Source organism: Eleginops maclovinus, chromosome 21 (assembly GCF_036324505.1).
Source record: "Eleginops maclovinus isolate JMC-PN-2008 ecotype Puerto Natales chromosome 21, JC_Emac_rtc_rv5, whole genome shotgun sequence".
Lineage (NCBI taxonomy): Eukaryota > Metazoa > Chordata > Actinopteri > Perciformes > Eleginopidae > Eleginops > Eleginops maclovinus.
The window spans coordinates 6,153,530-6,174,415 of NC_086369.1; the positions used below are offsets into that span (position 1 = coordinate 6,153,530).

The following is a 20,886-nucleotide window of genomic DNA, read 5'->3' on the forward strand; positions in this document are numbered from 1 at the left end:
ACGTTTCCCTCTGATTAAGACACAGTGGTGAAAGCTGCCTTTGATCTGAGGAAATGTCTGCGTAGGGAGCAGTTGGAATGCAGCGCTCTCCTCTCTGCCTCGCAGATGGAGGGAGAGAGATAGTGTCACAGTCCATTTGTCTGGCCTCGCCACTGCCAGTCCACCCACAGCAATAAAATCTACATTGTATGAGACTAATAACATGAGCATGATGTTGAAATTGTGGTCGACTGGACTGTGGTAATTTTACACAATGTTGGCAACATTAGAGCCTAATCAAATCAGAATATCCTATTATTCCACATGTGGTGACTTAATAAGTTTCAATCAAGCTTCAGACAGAATTATTGTTCACAGCAATCACACACATCTCCCACAGTAAATGTGTGAATGCAGTAAGCTGTATTTTGAGTTTTTGGCGCATTATGTATCCATGTTCTTTAAATATATTTTCTCTCCCTTTTGCCTCCACAGGCCTCCTGGGCTGGCGGGCAGTCCGGCTTTCTCCGACATCTCCCTCATCCGGATCTCGCCCCAGCGGAACCCCTCCATGGGGGCGGAGTCGCCCTTTCACCCTCCGCACCCCTACATCAACCCATACATGGACTACATCCGCTCGCTCCACAGCAGCCCTTCCATCTCCGTTCTGTCAGCCACCCGGGGCCTCAGCCCTGCAGATGGTGAATAAAGTGAAACACACACCGATGCACAAAGCTTGATGCATATACACTCACATGCACAACTGCACTCAACCCCTGCACGGCAGAAAGAGGCATCAAAGCCTCAGTAGACCTTTAAAAATGATTGTTGGAATTGATTGGTGCCGTTTGATTGCTATTAGTGGGAATCTGGATTCTCTGTATCGGTTTAATTCCTGTTTGAGATCAGAAGAGGTCAGGTGAGAGGCAACTAGATCCATCTCTATTAAGACCCAGAGGTTGGTGCGATGTTATCGGAGTGAGGGAGGAGGTGGATGGAACTCATATGAGGGTGGATTCATCTTTGTGGGTGGGGATGCAGGTTGGAGGGAGGCTAATCCTTTTGATCTGTGAGTCATGTCAGAGAACCTCTGGAGGATGCATCAGTGAGCGGCAGGGTCACGTACAGTTACAATGCTCACAAAAAGGGAGGGTGGGATTCAAGCTCAGGGTTGGGGGGCGTTGTGTTATGGTGACCTACAGGGAGCGCTTGTTTCCTGAGATCTCAAGAGGGATTTGGACCGGGAACTTCAATTAAAGTGGACAACACAACCACTGGATTTATACAACAACAAAAAAACTGATAAAAAATAAGATTGTAAAACTACTAAAAAGGGAAAGATTACGCTCACTTAATTTTAGCATGCTGTTAGCAATAACAACGCAATTCATTAATTAGTAGAACTGGAATAACAGGAACTGGTTAAATAATATTTTAAGAAATCCCACATATTTCCAGCTTTGATAATGTAAGGATTTGTTTATTTATTGTATTTTCTTTTCTCTAAAATAATGGACTGCTGGTGAGACTCAACTTTCAACTCAACTTTAAAAACAGCCGCAGCTGAAACAGAGTGCTGCACAGACGAGTCATCGAGTTGAACTCTGTGAGCAGCATTTTCCTATTTCCAAGAGCATATTTAAGAATGAATAATTTAGTGTTTAGTGGAAAAAAACAGACAAAGACAAAATAATCAAGAATTAAAAAAAATTATGAATCTTTGATTATGTAAAAACCAGTACAGCAAATTACCACGCCATAAAAATCCTATTTTAGAGATTTTTTTGCCAAATATCTACAGTCACCTTAAAGGTCTTGAAATGACCTGATTGTGGCCCTCATGTCTCTAGCCATCAACCCTTCGGCACTTCGGCAGCAGACCCACTTTAGCTCCCCACCTTGTGTTGAAGTGTATTTCTGAAACGGCAGATAGCGCGGCGCTTCCTCTACACCAGCACACTCGACTTCATCTCATCCAGGTCTGTTTAAAGCCTGTCTCTTTGTGAACCCCAAGAGTCTCACTCATCCCCTCTCCTGCACTCTAACAGTCAGGAAATATAGACTGAAGCTCAAACTCCCCAACCTCCAATCTTCCATTACCTAAAAAAAAAAAAAGATCACCAGTCTCAGCTTTAATCAAAAGTACTTTCTCCAACCTACCACATGATCCTCTTTCAGCTCACAAGACTGTGAATTGAGAATGAGGCACCTAATTACTCCTTTAATCAATCCGCTGATTAATTAACCCATCAGCTTTTGTGTTGTTAGTATTTCACCATGCTTACACAGAGCCTGCTTCTTCAGTATGCATTTTTTTACCCTACAAAAATGAACATTTGAATAATGATGAATTAATTAACAGTCTAATGGAGATTTCAAGTGGGTGGGATTTAGTGCCACCCTTTTGCTGCCACACATTTGCTTTCTTTTTATTCTGCTCCTCCTTCACAATATTTCCCTTCTTTTCTATGGGAGAGTGGGGTTCACAGGTATTGCCCCTGATCCTATTGTAATGCTGAAGGAGCACCCGGTGGCTCACCCAGTCCCGAGGCACATCTCTGCCACAGTGCCACACCGACAGCCTGCCCCCACTCCCCCTTTTTTGCCCCCAGGATCGATCTCGGATGCCAACATTTCTGATATAGAAATTCTGCAAAGCCCTTTTCTGTGCAAGTTGGATACTGAATGGGCCATATTATGGTTGAATGCAAAAGCAAAGCTAAGGCGGAACAGCAGAGACAATTAAAAGACTCCCCCCTTCCACTGAAGACATAATACCCAGATCGAATTAATTTAGATTTTTTTCTTACATGCATTCAACCAATCATGGATGCATATTGCCGGCATACAGGCCAGCCTTAAGAGGAAATCTCCTCATGCAGCGTTTCTTTTTTTATTTTCTCTTTATGTCTTGAGTTGGGGGGGAAAAAAAGAGCTGAAGCACTCTGTGGGTCTGAACCGATTCTATATTTGCATCCAAAAACCACAGTGTTAGTCTTTTCCTTCTCCCTTTCTTAGAGTATTTGCATAAGGAAGCCCACCACCAGATGTTTATTTTTAGGCTCCGGTTCAAGGACTTACAGCACTCTATAACTAAGGGACTGACTTGGAGAAGAGAGGCATTTTGAGGAGAAGAGAGAAGTGGAGGCAGAATCGTCTGCATCTTTATGCAGGCAGATACGTGCGGGCAGATTTAGGCCTTTTGTTTTTTTTCTATAGAGTTTAAAGGGAGCACAGTGGAGGAGCAGGTTGCATATCTGCACGCTTGCAGCCCTGATGTGAACAACACACAAGAACCATCGCTGGCAAAAGATGTGTCAGCCCACATACTCTTACCACACACACACACACACACACACACACACACACACACACACACACACACACACACACACACACACACACACACACACACACACACACACACACACACACACACACACACACACACACACACACACACACACACACACATGCACTCTCTCTCCAAGTGATGAAGGAACAGAAAGAAGAAGGCTGTTTAAGAACTGTATTGTAAGACGATCAGTTATGCTGTGCTCGGCATCAATGAAACACTAATGCACACTCACTGTAATCTCTGAGCAAGCATCCAGGAGTCCCCAGTGAGGTTCTCCACTTCAGGTGATGCTCCCTGTGCAGCTGTTTTGCTTAACTTGATGGTGTTGCTAATGTGCTCATTACTGTTTTGCTGAGCTGATTATCATCTCGTGTAAATGAACGCAGGTTTTTAATGCAATGCAGGTGCTCTCCTTGTCGTGTTTTCCTCACCACCTCATTCTTTTTCTACCATGGTTGTTTTCTTCACATACCTCTGTCTGCTACTCCTACTGCCTACCTTGTTTTCCTCGTCTCTGACCCGATTGTTCTCCTGCTCCAGCCCCTCACACAGGTCTGACCACAGCCGAGTACTACCACCAGATGGCCCTGCTCGCCGGCCACCGCAGTCCTTACGCCACCGACCTGCTCCCCTCTGTGGCGTCCACAGCCGGCGTCACCAGCGCCAGCGCCCTGCACATGGAGTACCTGCAGGCGGTGGAAAGTAAGTCAGCAATCATTTTTCATGGCTAGTAGAAAGATCAAGACCATTTCTCAGGGTGAGCTGATCCAGGACCACTGTTGAGTTCTCATCAATATTCCATAAACTTACATGAAACTCCATGACATGAGGTCCATCGTCACTGTGGTGTCAACATCTAAATTGTCATTATGTGCTGCAGTCATAAGAACAGCCTTGACATTGATAAACTAAACTCAAAACCAAAGCTGCTACAACTAAAAGGTCCTCCATCCTCAAGAAAACTAGAGAACAAATATACAATTAAGAACAAAATAGGTCAACTGAGCACAATAAGAAGAAAGACAAAGTGAGATCCTCCTTCCCCTCCAGCCTTTCTTTGTGTGTGTAATCAACAGTGTTCGACAAGTTACTTTAAAAAAGTAATTAGTTACAGTTGCTAGTTACTTCTCCCAAAAAGTAACTAAATTACTTACTCAGATGGATAAAAGTAACTATTGCGTTACTTTCAAGTACATTTTTAAATGCTCAAATGTGTCAAAGAATTTGGACCCCACCTCCACCCCCACTTTAACGGAACTTAAAAGACATGTGCATGTTCAATTATTTATGATAAATCTGAATATTATAATGAAATGGACACTTAATACAATTCATTATGAACAGAAACAATGTACACAAATCTAAACTATTTTAATGTTGCTGTGGGCCAAAGTGTTACACAACTTCAGACAACTGGTAGATATACTGTACTTCAAGGTAGTAGCACAGTGTAACAATATGAAGTGCTTTCAATATGACTGAAAAGTGCATTGTATAGCTAAACTAAGGCATCCAAAGTATAAACAGGTAATACATTCAAAATAAAAAATGCATTAGAAATAAATCTCCATGGCTTTCTCTGGCCATTGACAGTCTCACCTTACATGCAGTCCAGATGTCTGCTGTGGTAGACACATATTCCAATTTCTGAAATGTCTGTTTGAGCTCGACATTCATTTCAGCATCTTGGGCGTCCATATAGTTTGTGAACGTCTTTCTGCATGGTAGGGCTACCCCTTCTCTGACCGGTATTTTGGCAACTAGTGCCCTGAACGAGTCGGACTCAACCGTAGATAATGGCAGCATGTCCTTCACAACATACCTGGCTACCAGTTTGTTTAGCTCGGTCTGAGACAAAACGTGTGGTGGGGCCGTAAAATCAAGTTTCGTGGCACTGTCTCCTTCTCCTTCGGTGGTCTTGGCCACTCATTTTCGTTGAAGCGTGCAATGTTGAAAGATGTTTGAGTAAGTTTGAATTACTTGACACCGACGTATAGAGGCACTTTTGTCCAGGGCATAATGTGCATTTCACGATTACATTCGTTCCTTTAATTTCTTTGAGGGTAAAATGTGTGTAAACCACACCCGCCTTACTCTACCTCAGCCAGTCGTCATCATTTATGCGATTGTCTCGTGCCCACTAATCAAGGAAGACCAGTAAAACAAATCTTTGCCGCTCGGCTTAGAGTCTGATGAAAAACCAGCTTCAATTATAGTAACGGTAACGGCGTTGTAGTTCTGGGAAGAGTAATCAGTTAGATTACTTGTTACTGAAAGAAGTTTTATTTATAACGCCGGTATTCCCATTACTGGTAATCAAGGCAGATTAGGAACACCTGAGGAAATGCAGAGCTGTGGGCCAATTAGGACAGATCAGGAACACCTGTGCAAAAAGGAGAGAGAGAGCAGCGGCCGGCAGCTATCTGCGTTTGGTGCATTCTTTATCTATTCCATGAAGCAATTCAGATCAACCAGTTTTTGTGGGATCATGTTTTTACATTCAACAGTATCCTAATCAATGGAATTGATGTTCTAACTACAAAATATGAGGTGTTTATTTGAATTATGTTTAAACTGCAGTTTGTGCTAACTTAGAAAGGTTAAACCAGATTTGGCTCGGGTAAAAAGGCCTCTTTTCACCTTTAATTATTATGAGTTCATAACAGCACATTATAGTTGGGTTGGCCCCAGTGGGAATTCCACTTCTCAAATGCAGCTTTACCAAACACCTTCTTTGTGCTATTTATAGATCAAGCTACAGCTCAACCACAGTGAGGAGGGACCTGCAAGTTGACTTTGACATGATTTAAATGAGCCATTGTCTTAATGTGCTGGGCTCAGGACTGTGTGCAGAGGACTTATGCTAATGAGTTATTTTAAAGTGTAAATAGGAAATTAAACGCACACTGAATCTTAGAAAGGTCAGACAGCCTCACCCCTCTCCCTTTGATGAGAATGTATTTAGTCAGGCAGACGCCGCTTTCATGGAAATCCGGGGTGAAGTTCCCCCATTCCTCAGAACAAACTAATTAAAACTAGCCAAACTTGTGCGGGTATCAGAAAATTAATTGCTATTAAGTGGGAATTGGAATGTCCCGCCATTCATCACTGGAGAAATCCTTTCTTCTGTGTCACTTTTTAAGATTAATAGACTGAAACAAAACAATTAGGGCCACATTTAAGTGGAGATGCGATGCTCCTCACTTAAAAAAACGCCTGTGATCATTGCTGGTAATAACTCATCATGTTTCAACAATGTGTGTTCCAACAGCTGAAAAAATTAACACTTTAAAGCTTTGTTGGATTTCAGAAAGAAAGAAAAAACATACAAAAGAAAAGAGTCTATCAAGAGGCTTTCGCTGATAATCTGGGCTACCATGTTACTGCGGCTATTTTAGTCTATTTCACATCAGTGTAATTACCGTCAGAGAGAGTGCTGCTAATGAAACAATGGGCCTGTCCTGCCTATTTGTGCTTTAATGGGCTATTGTCTATGTTCCTGCTGCCTAATTAGTGCCATAGCTCTCACAGATCGCAATACTAAAGTCTTTATTCCTGGTTTTCATTAGTTCATTTTAATTTCCTTGCTATTTATCTACTTTTTTTTTTCATTAATAGGTTCATTCTTGGTTACATTTTGAACGCTAAATGTTTTGTTTGATACAAACAAACCATTTAATTGCAGTTACTGATTACACTTCTGGAGCGGTAATGAAAGATTGCCAAGACTAATTGTATCTGTTTAGCACAATGTACTTCCTTAAACAAAAAGTGACACATAATCTTTATATTTGAAATTAGCTTTAAGTGGAGAAATAGGATGACTGTCATATTAATTTCACTGGAGTTATTGTTCCCTCCTATAGTAAGTTTTTTCCGCACAAAGAAATTCTGTCCGGTCTTAAATCCACTCTTCACTTCAGCCCTCCCCTGTGATAGCGTCCCTCTCAGGTGGCCCCAAACTGTGTCGGCGAGGGCTCAACCCCAGTTTTGGAGCCAGCTTTTATTTCCAACGCTGTCAGTCCGCCGTGTCTGAACCCTCCCTGGCCACGAGAATTAATGACGCAGCCCATAACCAGCCATCCCGTCCATAAATCAAGAGGAAATTAGAGGGACAGTCCCGCTATGAGCCGGGACGCTCCTCTCTCTGTCTCCCCGGTTGGCCGATTTATCATTTGGGCTGTGCATTAATAAACACCACTCCCATGAGGCCTTGCAGTGGTGGGATGCTGGACCTGCTTTTTCGGCTGTCTCACTTGTAGGAAATTGGGAGAATTCACTTTATTTGGCTTGTTTAAAAAATGTCAGGTATGTCAAATTTAGTCAGGAGGATTAAAACATGAAATGATGAAAAATATTTTTGCAGGGTTATCTAAACTGAATGAAACAGTGTTAAAACAGACATGTCGTGCAGCGTCACATGACAATAATTGTATTTAGAAATTGTGTGCACTCAGGGATTTTCATGTGTACATACAGTATATGCCTCCTCTACACCCCCTTCACTGAGACATAAAAAGAGATTTTCCATACAATGACAATGTAAAGGAGGCGTGCTCTCCATACAGCTTCACGCGGTAGTCGAAACTCAGGCCTATGTATGCCAGAACAGCACCGCTGCCACCACAGAGGCATGCACACACACACATTCACATCCACACACTCTGATTACCATGTGAATGGAGCGCTCTGTAATCGTTGGATGTGTCAAACCAGAGATGGAGCATTTACGTTTGGGAGATGGATGGATTGTGGGGGACGTAAATATGGAGGGGGGTTATAGGGGCTGCGTAAGCTGGTTTTGTTTGCCTTTTATAAAATAACTCAAAATGTTTTATTTCCAAGTCTTGAGTCACAAAGTCATTGTGTCAGTTCGTGCACAAAGCGCGACATCCCCTCAGCGCTTTTCCCCCCTCCTTCCATCTCCCTCTGTTTTTCCCTGTCTTGTTTGTGACATCTCCATGTGAAAAGACAACAAAAGTCATGTTTTAATCTCTACCCATGGCTCATTGTATGTGCAGAGAGAATGGTTGCGCTGTTTCCGCCTTTTACCTTTTCAAACCCCCTTTTTAGTATTTCCAGTCAACATTGATTGCATTTGAATAACGAGTCAAATTGGACTTGATTAAATATTACCATACACAGTCGGAGCATTTCTCCAACATAAAAGACATGTTTTCTCATGGATGAAATGCAAGCAGTGCATCAAGTGACAGCCGAACACTCATTCAGATGAGCCTTTTGTGTGATGATTGACAAAAATGTCATCTGTTAGGGTTAGATTAGGTTAGGATGAAGTCAAACAGAAATCATGTACAGTATAAAGCAAACCAATGTTTTGGGGATTGTAACCCATGACTTTATCTGACGCTGGAGCAGATAAGGTTTAAAATACAGTTTCAAAGTTCAATTTAACCTTCTATTTTTTTCCCTTTACCTTACTCAGATCTCCTCCTCTCTGCAGATTCTCGATTCCCGAGCCCGAGGCTGCCAACTCGGCCAAGCAGGAAGCGCCCGCTGCCCATCTCGCCCCTCTCTGAGCACAGCTTCGACCTGCAGACAAGAATCCGCAACTCCCCCAACTCTCTCGTCACCATGCTCAACAACTCTCGCTCCAGCTCGTCCACCAGCGGCTCTTACGGTCACCTCTCTGCTGGAGCCATCAGGTAGCTGACAGAAAAATTGTCCTGTGTCAATTATTCATATTTATATTTGCTTATATCTTTTTCGTTTTTTATTTATCTTTAGTCGTAAAACCTTTGACGTAAAGGCTGCATTACAAACTTAAAGTGTAAGAGCTCGAGGGATGTACTTGTGATTTTTATTACAGAGAAGGTGTAAGGAAACACACAATCAATTTGCATTATGGGACATGTAGGATCTAGTGTTTATAGAGCTTGACCCTCAGTATTGACTTAAACTCTTCAGCATATCACAAACAAGCCGGGCAAAAACGGCATCTTTTTGTCGTTCCAAATATTCTTTTTTAAAAGCTGTCTATTGTTAGTGCCTACAAATCCCTAGATCAGCCATTTAAAGTTAGAGAAAAACAACTAATCCTGTCAGGATGTTTTTCAGGAGACTTTATTGAGTGTCTCGCTCAAGGTGGTCATTTGGGGACCAAAATGTGGCAATGATAGATCGGACAGCAGCACCTCCCGGGGGGGAATGATGATGTAGATGGTTTTCTAACATCATTGATTGGTATTTTTCATGCAGCACACTTGGCCAAGTAACATTAGTGTAGTTACTGTGTGAGAGAAAGAAAATGTGTGGCGGAGTGAATAAAAGTGTGTGTAGCCTATCGTCCATGTCAATGCCCCATGTGGGTGACGATCTCCCAGCCAGCCAGTCAGCCTGCCTCCCCGGCGGCTCGTGTCAGTCATCAGGTACACCTCATGGAAACCTCACATACATCACTGCCCGGAACCAGAGACAAGCAAAAGAAAAGAAAAGGGAAAGGGAAAGCAAAGATCCATCGCCCCACCCACAGCCATTGATCAGCGATCTGTAAGAAGAGCCTGATCAATCACACTGCGCGCTCAGCCACTGTCCCAGTGGCAGGACCCAAATAGCCAAAGCCAACAGACTGATGAGTGATATGACAAGCGGATGGGCCCCCAAATGTGTCTCGGCCCATTGATTTCCACTCGGCTCGTAATAAGATCAGCAGACATATGGGCCGCAGTGAGAGCGAGGCGTCAGGGCTCAGGATGAATGGAAGCCGTGCTGGCCAGCCACACAGTTCTGTTTATCCGCTGGTTCACCTGTGGTTACACGGACCCCAGAGGTGGTTTCTGGGATTGTGAGGATAAACAAAGTTAGTTCAGGTTGAGGCAAATCATTTGGCTTTATTTACATGGCTATACAACACACTCCAGATTGTTTATCATCTGTATCATTTGCCCAGTGGAAGAATGACATACTGCCTAACACAGACCACATGATAATTAACTGTGTGTTAACAAGCTGAACATTCACTGGCAGGGTTCTGCCTGCAGTGGTAATGCTGGAACCACGGTTCCAGCATTACCACACCATCTCCTGTCAGATTGTCCTCAGGGAGGAGAAGCTATCCAGAACAATCCATTTATTCACTGTATTTTTGCCTCATTGACTTTATTTGTGAAGTTGTAGTTTATTTTATGTGTTTTTCCTTTCCGCTCCCTCAGCCCGGCATTAAGCTTCGCCTACCCTCCAACCCCGGTGGCTTTGCACGTGCACCAGCAACTGATGGGCCGTCAGCCGGGGCTTGTGGGCTCTGCTTTCGGACACAGCCCGCCTCTTATCCACCCGTCGCCGGCCTTCGCCACCCAGAGGCCCGTCCCCGGCATCCCCCCCTCTGGGCTCAGCGCGAGCGAGCGCTCAGTCCTCTCCAACGACTCCTCACAGGTGAGAGCGGCAGCAGGCGCCTGTGCGATTCATCATCACGGGTAATAGATAGCGGCGTCACATGCCAGCTACATTTCAGTGAAACGCAGAAAGCTAACATGGTACAGGCAGGACCCCCCCTCCATGCACCCATCTCCTGGGAATTTCCTCCTACTTGTGTTGTCTCTTGTTTTAAGACTGCCGCTCACAGCCCAGAACGTGCCTGCAGCAAACAACAAGGGGCTTGTTAGCATAGAATCCCACTGCTGACTCCATTAATCACTAGAGAGAGAACAAGGATATAGAGAGGGAATATTGACATGGATGGATGGATCCAAAAGGGCTTTTTCTCGCCATCCTCAACCTTCACTTTATGTGCGGGCCCACATTTGAAGTAAATATTCAATGTTTATTACCGTCCTCCCTGCTGTTTCCCATCGCTCGAATTTTGTGTTATCACAAATGAGGCCTCGTCCAAATTAGGAACACCAAAATTGCCTTTTCCGTCTCCTGAATGAACAGAATATTGCTTCGGGGCCAAGGCTGAATGTCATATACAGTATATAAGATAGTAACATGGTACAGAGACTGACAGAAACAGTACAACACTGAGAGGCCTGTGGAAAAAAACACACACAGGACCTTCTTGTTTGTTCTTTTATTCTTGTGAGCTTGGCATGTAACAAGAATTCCCTCAAGGGTGAATTTAAGCCAGGGCCAAACTCAGGTCATCCATTGGCTCAGTGAATGGTTCATTGAATTGGCCCATGCGTTTGTTTTAATTGCTGTGATTATAGCAGCTAATGTGAAACAGTCAATTGCATAGTTTTTCATTTGCAAAGTAAAAGCTACTGCCTGAGACTGAGTACACAGAAATCATTACAGTTTAACCACAGTTGTTTTTTATTCTGCTTGATTAACTCAATGATTAAGCGACTTATAAGCAGCACATGCATTTTTAATTATTCTATAGAGAATAACATAAGAAATATCAGTATATTGAATCATATATAAAGTCAAATTCACATCATAGGAACCTCAACCTGATGAAATATTCTTTCTTTTAACAGACCAAGCCAACAAGTGAATCTGCGGTGAGCAGCACAGGAGACCCGATGCACCACAAACGCTCCAAAATGAAACCAGAGGAAGAGATGCCGAGCCCAGGCGCACTGAGCGTACAGGTGAGGATTGTCCATCATTAATATCAAAATGTATTCCAGAGGATGCGCTTCAGCTATCCGGCAAAGTTATCCGAATTCTGTTTTTTTATTTTTAGGTTTTTCCACTAAAATAGGACGCCCGCATAATAACTGGTCACCTGCCAAAGTAGCTGCAACAATACACAAGCTTACCAGCCACAGTTTGCATTTATTTACTTCCATTTGGCTGTTTTCCTGGTGTTTCCCACCCTGCTCTTATCAGCGGCTGTTTCCAAAGCAAAGCAATTCATTGATCTTTGGGAGACTACAAGGAAATTGTTTTTGTTTAATCAAAAAAGTAAGTGCCTTGAGAAATGAAAGAGAAATGTGATAACAGTTAGTGTTTGCATCTGCAGGAAAAAAAACCTTATTAGAGTCGATATTCAGCCAGCAGCAAATTCAGCCTGAGGTGCAGACTCTGCTCCACTCAGCCTCCTAACTGTGACAGTGAAATATGTCTGAGCTAATAGAGCAACCTACAGCAGGAAAAGGGGGTTAGATTCCTCAAATACTTACCCCAGTCCTGTCGTATAACATCCCCCAAACACAGAGCGGGGCTTTCAGCGCTACATTTCCTCTCCACACTTTTCTTCAAGGCAGCCAGACAAGGCCAGACTCACAGGGGCACTGTGGCTGAGACCTGTGACCAAATCATTTTTGGCTGGGCCTAAGATGTAAACCAGCAGGGTCGTAAAAAAAATACTTTCATGACAAATTTAGATTGACAGATATTGGGGGGAGGGAGGCAGTTATTTTATTTCAGGTCAGTATTTTCTAAACGCTGAGCTTAGTCGCTGAACTAAAATATTGTTACTGTTTTTTTCCTCAGGATCATCCAGACGGGATGACCCTGGTGAAAGAGGAAGGGGACAAGGATGAAAGCAAACAGGAGCCAGAGGTGGTTTATGAGACTAACTGCCACTGGGAGAACTGTTGCCGCGAGTTTGACACGCAGGAGCAGCTAGTACATGTGAGTATCGACTATTTAAAAGAATGGAAATGTCCTGTATAAAAAATAGTTTGTATCATAATCCATCCCTTCCTGAGAGGCGTTCCCATAGCCCCAGTTGTTCTCCGGGACTAAAGTTCCTTTCAGGGAAACATAACAGGGTGTTAACAAATGAAGATGGGTGAAGCCTTACATAAAAAGCTTTCACGGTATGGCTCAAAATACAAAAACTACAATGTCTCTGGGTTTCTGTGCTGTGAGAGTTTTCAGTGTTTCTATCCTCAAGCTCAGTGGATCCCGGCTACATGAACTGCAGCTGTGCTTTTGTGCACAATGCCTCCTATCAGGCCACAACCTCGCCTGTGCGTCTGTGCAGCAGCACCCTACAGAAAGAGCCAGTGCTGCAGGCATTGACTGATACTGCTGCCGGATTCCTGATTGGATCCAGGGACGGTGGTAATGGACTCAGAAGCTGGAGAGCACATCTCACAGCTGAATGCTGCTAAGTGATTTGGCGGGTTAAGCCTCCCAGAGTCAGGATGTGAGCTTTGTGTACAACACTGGACCGGCCTTCCTCCTGCCTGTTATCAGAACTCTCACACAGCCCAGGAGATGGATGACCTCTCATCACAGTGCGCCAGAGGGTTCAATGTTAAGCTAAATATTAATGACATTATGGGTCGCGTCACCCCCTCTACTTACACTATTAGCTCTGCAGCTCTCCCGTGGCCTGTGAAGCGCTCACAGGGCAGACTGAAGTTGGAGTTGAAAATAAACCAATATGATGCTGTGAACAAGGGACGCACACACACACACACACACACACACACACACACACACACACACACACACACACACACACACACACACACACACACACACACACACACACACACACACACACACACACACACACACACACACACACACACACGTGAAACATACATCAGCACACATCTGATAGAAAGATCCTCAGCTCTTCACAGCTGTCTATTTGCCGTCTTGACATTGCAATCCTCGGCCGCGGTGGTAACCCCTATCTATAATTGATATCCTCAGCGCGGAATGGGCTGCCTCCCGTGTTTGAAGGGCTCGGCTCAAAGGTTGAGAATCTTGACAACTTCTTGCCCCTGTTTCATGGGGCGGGATGAGTTAAGGTGGAGGGAAAGGAAGGGAGGATGGCTTCTTAATGGAAGAAAAGCTTGCTCCCCCTACTGTAGTCACACCAGGTGGCCATCTGAGCAAAACAATGTCCTCTCATCTCTCCACAAATACTATCCAGCCTCACCTTGCCAAGCTGCCCTTATTATCAGATTCCCGTGTAGACAGACACTTACAAAATCCTTATTGGTTTTCCATTTCCTCCATCTGAGAATTGTTTTTTTTTTCCATTTGACTTTCTGATATTGCATTTTATTTCTCATTTTCTATGCACATGCAGATATGCAGAGAGATGCCAATAAAAGTCTTCGCCTACAGAATCCGTGCCCTCTAATTCAGCAGAGCGGACGAGAAAAACGCTCTTATCTCTCCACACCCCCACCCCCCTCAGTAATAGGATAAGTACAGTATTTGGACCACAGTGTCTCTCCACACACACTGGGAGGGGTTTAGGGGTGGGGGGATTTCCATATAACCAAACAATGGAGCGTCCCTTCCCCCTTGTACTTGTCTTCTGAAAAGGCTTTGGGGAAAAAAACATGATGAGGGAAAAAAAAACTAATTGAACCACCACGACTGCACAAAGTTTTTACATATTTAATGTCTTTGACTGCTGTGTTGACTATAAATGTTTTTAAAGTATTTAAAGTAACAGCTGCACTGATTCAAATATCCCCTTTCCTTTGTGGTTGGCCTAATTTTAGAATTAAGCCTTCCCGCCACTCTCGTCGCTCTCCACCTTGTTCAAACGCACTCCTGCCGTGCTCTCCATGCATATTTTTACACTCTCAAGCATGCTCTCAACACGACATGCCACGGCGTTCCTTTATCATCTGCGTTTAAGCGCTCTCGGTGCAGCCGATAAGATAAACATCAGATCTGTGCAATTTAGCTCACTTATCTGGCCTACCCAGTCAGCAAAAGCGAGGCGGGTGTCAATTTTAGTTTGCCGTATTTATTTCATTTCAACTCTCTATACCTCTCCATCTCCCTCTCTGCTTCAGCTACACATTCTTTTGCTTCCCCATGTTTGGGCATGAACCTCTGCCTCTCTCAATTTCTCTTTCATTTTCTGTCCCTCCCCTCTTTACCGCTTGAAGCGAGTACTTTAAAAGATAAGGCCTGGTGGCTTCTTTAATGTCTCTCTTGAAGTGGGGCTCAGTTTAGTTGCCGGAGATGCCAACCCAACACTTCAAAATGCCCTAATATGGCCTTGCCCAATAATCTATTACTAACACTTTCACCTGGAGGAATCTGATACAGATCTTCACAGTTTCAGGTCACTTGTACAAATACAATACATGTAAGCATACATGTAATTAGTGGCTATAGACTTAAGGATTTTGCAAACATTGTGTGGTGTTAGAAATAAATAATCTTAGTATTCTTCAGCTTCTTTTTAAGGGTAAACATTTATGCAAATCTCTTTTTAAAATGTATTTGTCCTAGGGTTATTTTTTTTTCTTCTTTTATTGGATTTCGACTGAGCTCAGTGTAGGCCTGTTGTCCTCATCTGATTTGTGGGGATGTGTTAGACTTTATATGAGTGGTGTCTGATGGTGGTCTGTACGTGTGTGTTCTCAGAGCTCATCAGGTCTTTCCCACCCTCCACAGTCTACCATTCTGTTCCAGGTCATCTGCATAGGTGGCGCTGCGATGTCCTTGTTCTCAGATGGGGAGCTGGCTTTGCCTGTGTGCAGCCTTGTGGAGGCGGCTGCTGTGCGCCTCCCCGGTGTTAAAGGGAGATAAACGCGGGCGCAGTCTGAAGGCAGCCTCCCCCCCCCGGCTGCTGGCGCAGGCTTTTAATTGGCAAAATGCAGATTTTTTTTGATCAGGAGAAGGATTAGGCCCCTTATCTGTCAAGAATATCTTACTCTAAGATGAAAAGACTGTGCTGAATTACACATGCCAATTCTAGCTCCCTGCCCCCTGCCCGCTCACTCACTTACTCTCATCCTCCCTCCTTCCCTCAATTTCTCCCCCTTTTACTTCCTCCCTCCTCCTTCCCTCCCTACTTTGCCTTTTTCATGCTCTTTTTTTCCCTCTCTTTACACAAAGCACTTCAGCAACTGACATCACAAAAGAGCATATGATTTATTAGGCGCTGTTTGATAAAGCTAAACGGTGTTGCGGGTCCCACAGCTTAGTGAAATTGCCTTGTAAACAGGCCCTCTTTTCATGCACGCTTGCATTCTAATGCATGAGGACTATGTCCCAGAGAGAGTTTGATAAGGAGACATGGAGATGGATACTGAAATTGGCAAATGCTGAGAAATAGCACACAACAAAAGATAGGATTCTGTGTGTTACAGTCTATTATTAAATGTGTAGGGATGCATGTTTTTTAGAATAGTATAGAATGCAAATAATTTGAAACTGGAGACTTTTAGTTTTTTCTGAAAACATAAAAATCCCAGTGGTTAATTTGTTTGTGTTTATTTGGTTGTTTTTTTCCCATGCACCCAAGCATCTGGACCAGGAAAACAGTCCCTGCACCTGTGTGTGCATGTGTGTGTGCCTCTCATACGTTGCGCACGGCCTCAGTGTCCCCTGTGTCCGTGTCCCCGGCGCTCCCTGTCGTGCGACTCCCTCCTAAATCCATCTTGGTGGCGTTTTTACAGTTGTTGGCCGATAAGCTGGCAGGGGGAAGATGAATAACCTGCCTGCCGCTGCTATCAGCACCTGTTTGTCGATTTAGCCGGCCAACGGGGCCTGTCTGCTCAGCATGGAGATTATTGATTCAATAAGAATTGCTATTAGATCATGCCATTAGGTTTCTTAGCGGCCCCTCTCCCCATGCTGTCTGTCCCCCCTCTCTGTCAGCTCAGAGCCTCATGCATCACACCCGTCAGCGACCTCCTTCATTTGTACACACAGTGTGAGTGTGTATCCATCTGTGTGTGCATGCGCTCGTGTTGTTCCAGCCACCCGCGTGATCCAACACCACGGCGCTCTCCCATCGCTCTCAGCTCAGGGATATTGAATGCTGCTCACAACAGACCGATTGCTTGCCACAGGGATTCCCTCACAGAGAGGAAGAAAAAGAGAAGACGAGTCAGGTTGTGTGAGGCTCGGACCGAGGTGGGGAGGAAGATCAATCTTGGGGAAACTTCACTAACGTCTGTGGTCATCCAGTCCCCAATCATTTCCCCTGGAATTAGTCTTGTTTTGTCACTTTAGAATTAAAAAATGTCAAGCGAGAATAATGGAGGTCCTTTGCAGATGTATTAGTGTCAATTTTACTCTTTGCTTTTGCTGTCGCACCCGGCTGTTGCGGCGCTGACTCATTTGTCGAAACTCCCCCTTTAATATTACTGGGAAGGGAGGGCAGTGGCATGCTTAGGGTCAAAATGCCTTGAAGAAAGATTGGAAATAGGGCGGTTTCTGGTGGATGTCATGGTTATAGTTATATGTGGGGTCATGATCTGGCCAGTGGGCAGGGCGCAGGGGAGGAACAAAGATGGCATTGTCAGAGCCGTGTCATGCCTTGAGGGGAGCTGACCCTGGATTCTTTATTTTGCTTTGGTCCTGCATGTTTTATAGCTCAACAATCCATAAGTGCTCAAAGAAAGCACGTTTTCCCCAGACATTTAAGAGCATTCAAAGTCAAGTATCTATTTATTTCCCCCCCTTTTCATCCGTCCTTCTCCATTCACCCGAAAGGCGAAAAGGCTCTTCTCCGCTGCTCAGGAATGTAATAATGCCAGGTTTTTTTGGTCAGGATATTGTGTCTGTATCCCCTTTATATTGCTCCCTGAAAGGCACTTCATAGGCCACCACAGTGTTGACTCTGAAAAACAGCCAGATGTTGACTTTGTCTCCGGAGGGTCTGCGTGACATTTTTCTCCATCCTCACCTCCTTTATTCCTCTGGAACATCCACCACTTACCCAGTTTTACGAGACAGTTAGTAAGAAGAGAAGAGGAAAAGACGGAGAAAAAGGATAAGATGAGGGGACGGAGTAAGAGTAAGGTGGTGCTCACAGATGTAATGCTTGGCTGGAGTTGTAAAGCCCTAAAATTTCCGATGCCTTGACTGAACTTTTGATTTCTCCCCCTTGATATCTCCTCACCTCCCTCCCACCTCCCCTCCTTCCTAAGCCTTCAGATTGGATGTTGCCACGGCAGCACAACTGTCAGCACTTGTCATGAAGGGGCGAGGGCCCACTATGATGTGAAGTGACAGGGTTTTATTTGAAAATCCTGTTCAGATCGGACACTGAGACTCACAAGACTGACTTTTCCCCCTGTGTTTGTGCTGATTTCAACACTGATGGAAAAGAATGGCAAGAGAGAAATGAAATGGAAAACAGAAAAAGGAAATGTTATATTTGCTGCAGAGCAAAAACTCCTCAAGCAAAACAACCAATCAATTCAAGGCAAAATTACATTGCACTTAATAGAGCTTATAATAATCCAATGATTTATGTTTGGGTAACGTTTATCTCATCATCTTTTGTAGCACATCAACAATGACCACATCCATGGGGAGAAGAAGGAGTTTGTGTGTCGGTGGGAGGAATGTTCCCGAGAGCAGAAGCCCTTCAAGGCGCAGTACATGCTGGTGGTCCACATGCGCAGGCATACTGGGGAGAAACCCCACAAGTGCACGGTAAGAACCCTTTCGTTTTTTCTGAAAAGCTACCTGGTAACACAAGATTCAGGCTGTGTGAGTGATGCCCCCTTGTTTCTCTTTTCTGCAGTTTGAGGGCTGTGCCAAGGCCTACTCCCGTCTGGAAAACCTTAAAACTCACTTACGCTCGCACACCGGAGAGAAACCGTATGTGTGTGAACACGAAGGCTGCAACAAGGCCTTTTCCAATGCATCAGACCGGGCGAAACATCAGAATCGCACACACTCAAACGAGGTACTGACAAACATGATCTAGCGCAGTTATGCTCCTTCGACTTTGCTGAATGAACGTGTTTCTCACAGCTCATCTTTCTCCTTTCCTTTTTAGAAACCATATGTGTGCAAAATCCCAGGGTGCACCAAACGCTACACGGATCCTAGCTCCTTACGCAAGCACGTGAAGACGGTGCACGGACCGGAGGCGCACGTCACCAAGAAACAGCGGGGAGATTACCCGCGTCCTCCGCCCCAACGGGAGCCTGGGGCCCAGGGCCGGTCGCCAGGGCAACTGCCCCTGGGTGGGTACACGGACCAAAGGGAGTACAACCATGCTACCTCAAAACAGGATGAATGTATGCAGGTCAAGTCCATCAAGACAGAGAAGCCTATGGTAGGACCTTTTTCATTTATTTTGCTGAAAAACCTTTTTCTTTACTTTAATCATTTTCTGATTAACTTATTCTTTCACTTTAATATAGAACATTTAACTGCCTAATACTGAGAGTGAGTGTGTGACTTAACATTTAATTGGGGGCATGATCATTTAACACTAAAGTCTTCTAATGAGTCAACTTTTTCTTCCTATCCAATGCTTTGGCATTTCTCTACCTCCCTTTCTAAGGACAGTGGGTAATCAGGTGAGATAGGTATCCCTTCACATTGCATTTGTAAAGTATTCTGTGTGAGTCTCCCTTTTTCCCGTCTTGGATCATCGTTATTTTGCTCTGTTTATCGTTTTTTCTCATCCCATCACAACTCCTTGACTTTCACCCAAAACATGGTCAAATTGTGATTACGTCGGTTTCCCTCATCCTTCACATTTATATAAATAGATTATTCTTCTCATTTTACATCACTCTGAAGAATGCCAATGTTATTTCCCAAAGGCAATGCTTTTTTCTGAGCAATGCCCAATGCTACAGGCAAGAACTCTGAGGACACTGAAAGTATGCCCCATACTGCCCAGGGCTCTGGTGGGCAGCCAATTTCATTCAACAGGAGGAATGCCCTCTAAACAATGTTGAAGCTGGATGCCAGAAAAAAGTAATTCCATTATTCCTCAGTGCAACGTACTTCCTAAAATTCAGTAAACAACCTAATTAGGCTCGAGCCTCTCACAAGAGGCCTTTATCCTATTTGCCTATCCTTTGAAACGAATCCAAAACAGGATTTTCTCTTTTTTTGTCTGTGTTTGTCCTGACTGGATCACAGGGGGAGGCATTACTTATGCCCCAATAATGTACAAAACATCGTCCTCCAAACACCTATTTTTTTCTGCTTCTTGTTGCTGAGGGTTGGACAATCAGCTCAAACTGGAATGGTTGTGCAAGAACTTCTGTAAATACCATTATTTCTCATAATGGTCTGTCATTTTGTATGATCACTTTCCTATTTTATAGGGAATACATCCGTCAAAAGATTACATGAATCTTGTTTTGTGACATATGATACTGTATACATATCGTGAGATAAACTTGATAAGAATCTTACTAATTTATATTCCTTTTCCTCCTGTCTCTCAATCTTCTCTTCTTCCCTGGCCGATGTCTATCAGACGTCTCAGCCAAGCCCTGGCGGTCAGTCTACATGCAGCAGTGACCAGTCCCCCATCAGCACCTATCCCAGCAGTGGAGTCCAGCTTGCTGTGAGCGCCGGACGCTCGCCAGGGGAGGGGCTAGAGGAGGACGAGGGGAAAGAGGAACACGAAGAAGATTTTGAGGAGGAGTGTGAGGGTGAGCCAAGCCCCGTCATGGACTCCACAGTCTCCACGGTAACAGCGGCCATGCTGACCCTGCAGGCGAGGCGCAGTGTCGGCCGCCCCGTGCGCTGGATGGAGCACATCAAGATGGAGAGGCTGAAGCAGGTGAACGGAGCGCTGCCCAGGCTGGGGACCCTGTCCCCTACACCGCCCCCAAAAGGTTCCACACTACCTAACAACCTGGGGAAGGGTAAGTTTGACTTTTTTCTACTTTCTTTCAAAGTTTTGTCTTGTTTGAAGATCCTTTAATGTATGG

The 20,886-nt window shown here is 44.4% G+C and overlaps 1 protein-coding gene across 2 annotated transcripts in view; it reads left to right on the plus strand.

The window, feature by feature from the left end:
• The window catches only part of gli3 (GLI family zinc finger 3), an 86,823-nt gene that overhangs the window by 61,637 nt on the left and 4,300 nt on the right, over window positions 1-20,886 (plus strand). Inside the window, exons 5-14 of one of the 2 annotated variants that reach the window (XM_063912176.1) lie at window positions 475-680; window positions 3,878-4,039; window positions 8,784-9,003; window positions 10,510-10,729; window positions 11,779-11,892; window positions 12,740-12,880; window positions 18,482-18,631; window positions 18,723-18,887; window positions 18,981-19,262; window positions 20,427-20,820. In XM_063912176.1, the coding sequence (XP_063768246.1) occupies window positions 475-680; window positions 3,878-4,039; window positions 8,784-9,003; window positions 10,510-10,729; window positions 11,779-11,892; window positions 12,740-12,880; window positions 18,482-18,631; window positions 18,723-18,887; window positions 18,981-19,262; window positions 20,427-20,820 (2,054 nt within the window). The remainder of the gene's footprint in view (window positions 1-474; window positions 681-3,877; window positions 4,040-8,783; window positions 9,004-10,509; window positions 10,730-11,778; window positions 11,893-12,739; window positions 12,881-18,481; window positions 18,632-18,722; window positions 18,888-18,980; window positions 19,263-20,426; window positions 20,821-20,886) is intronic. The other variant, XM_063912177.1, reaches the window with a different exon arrangement.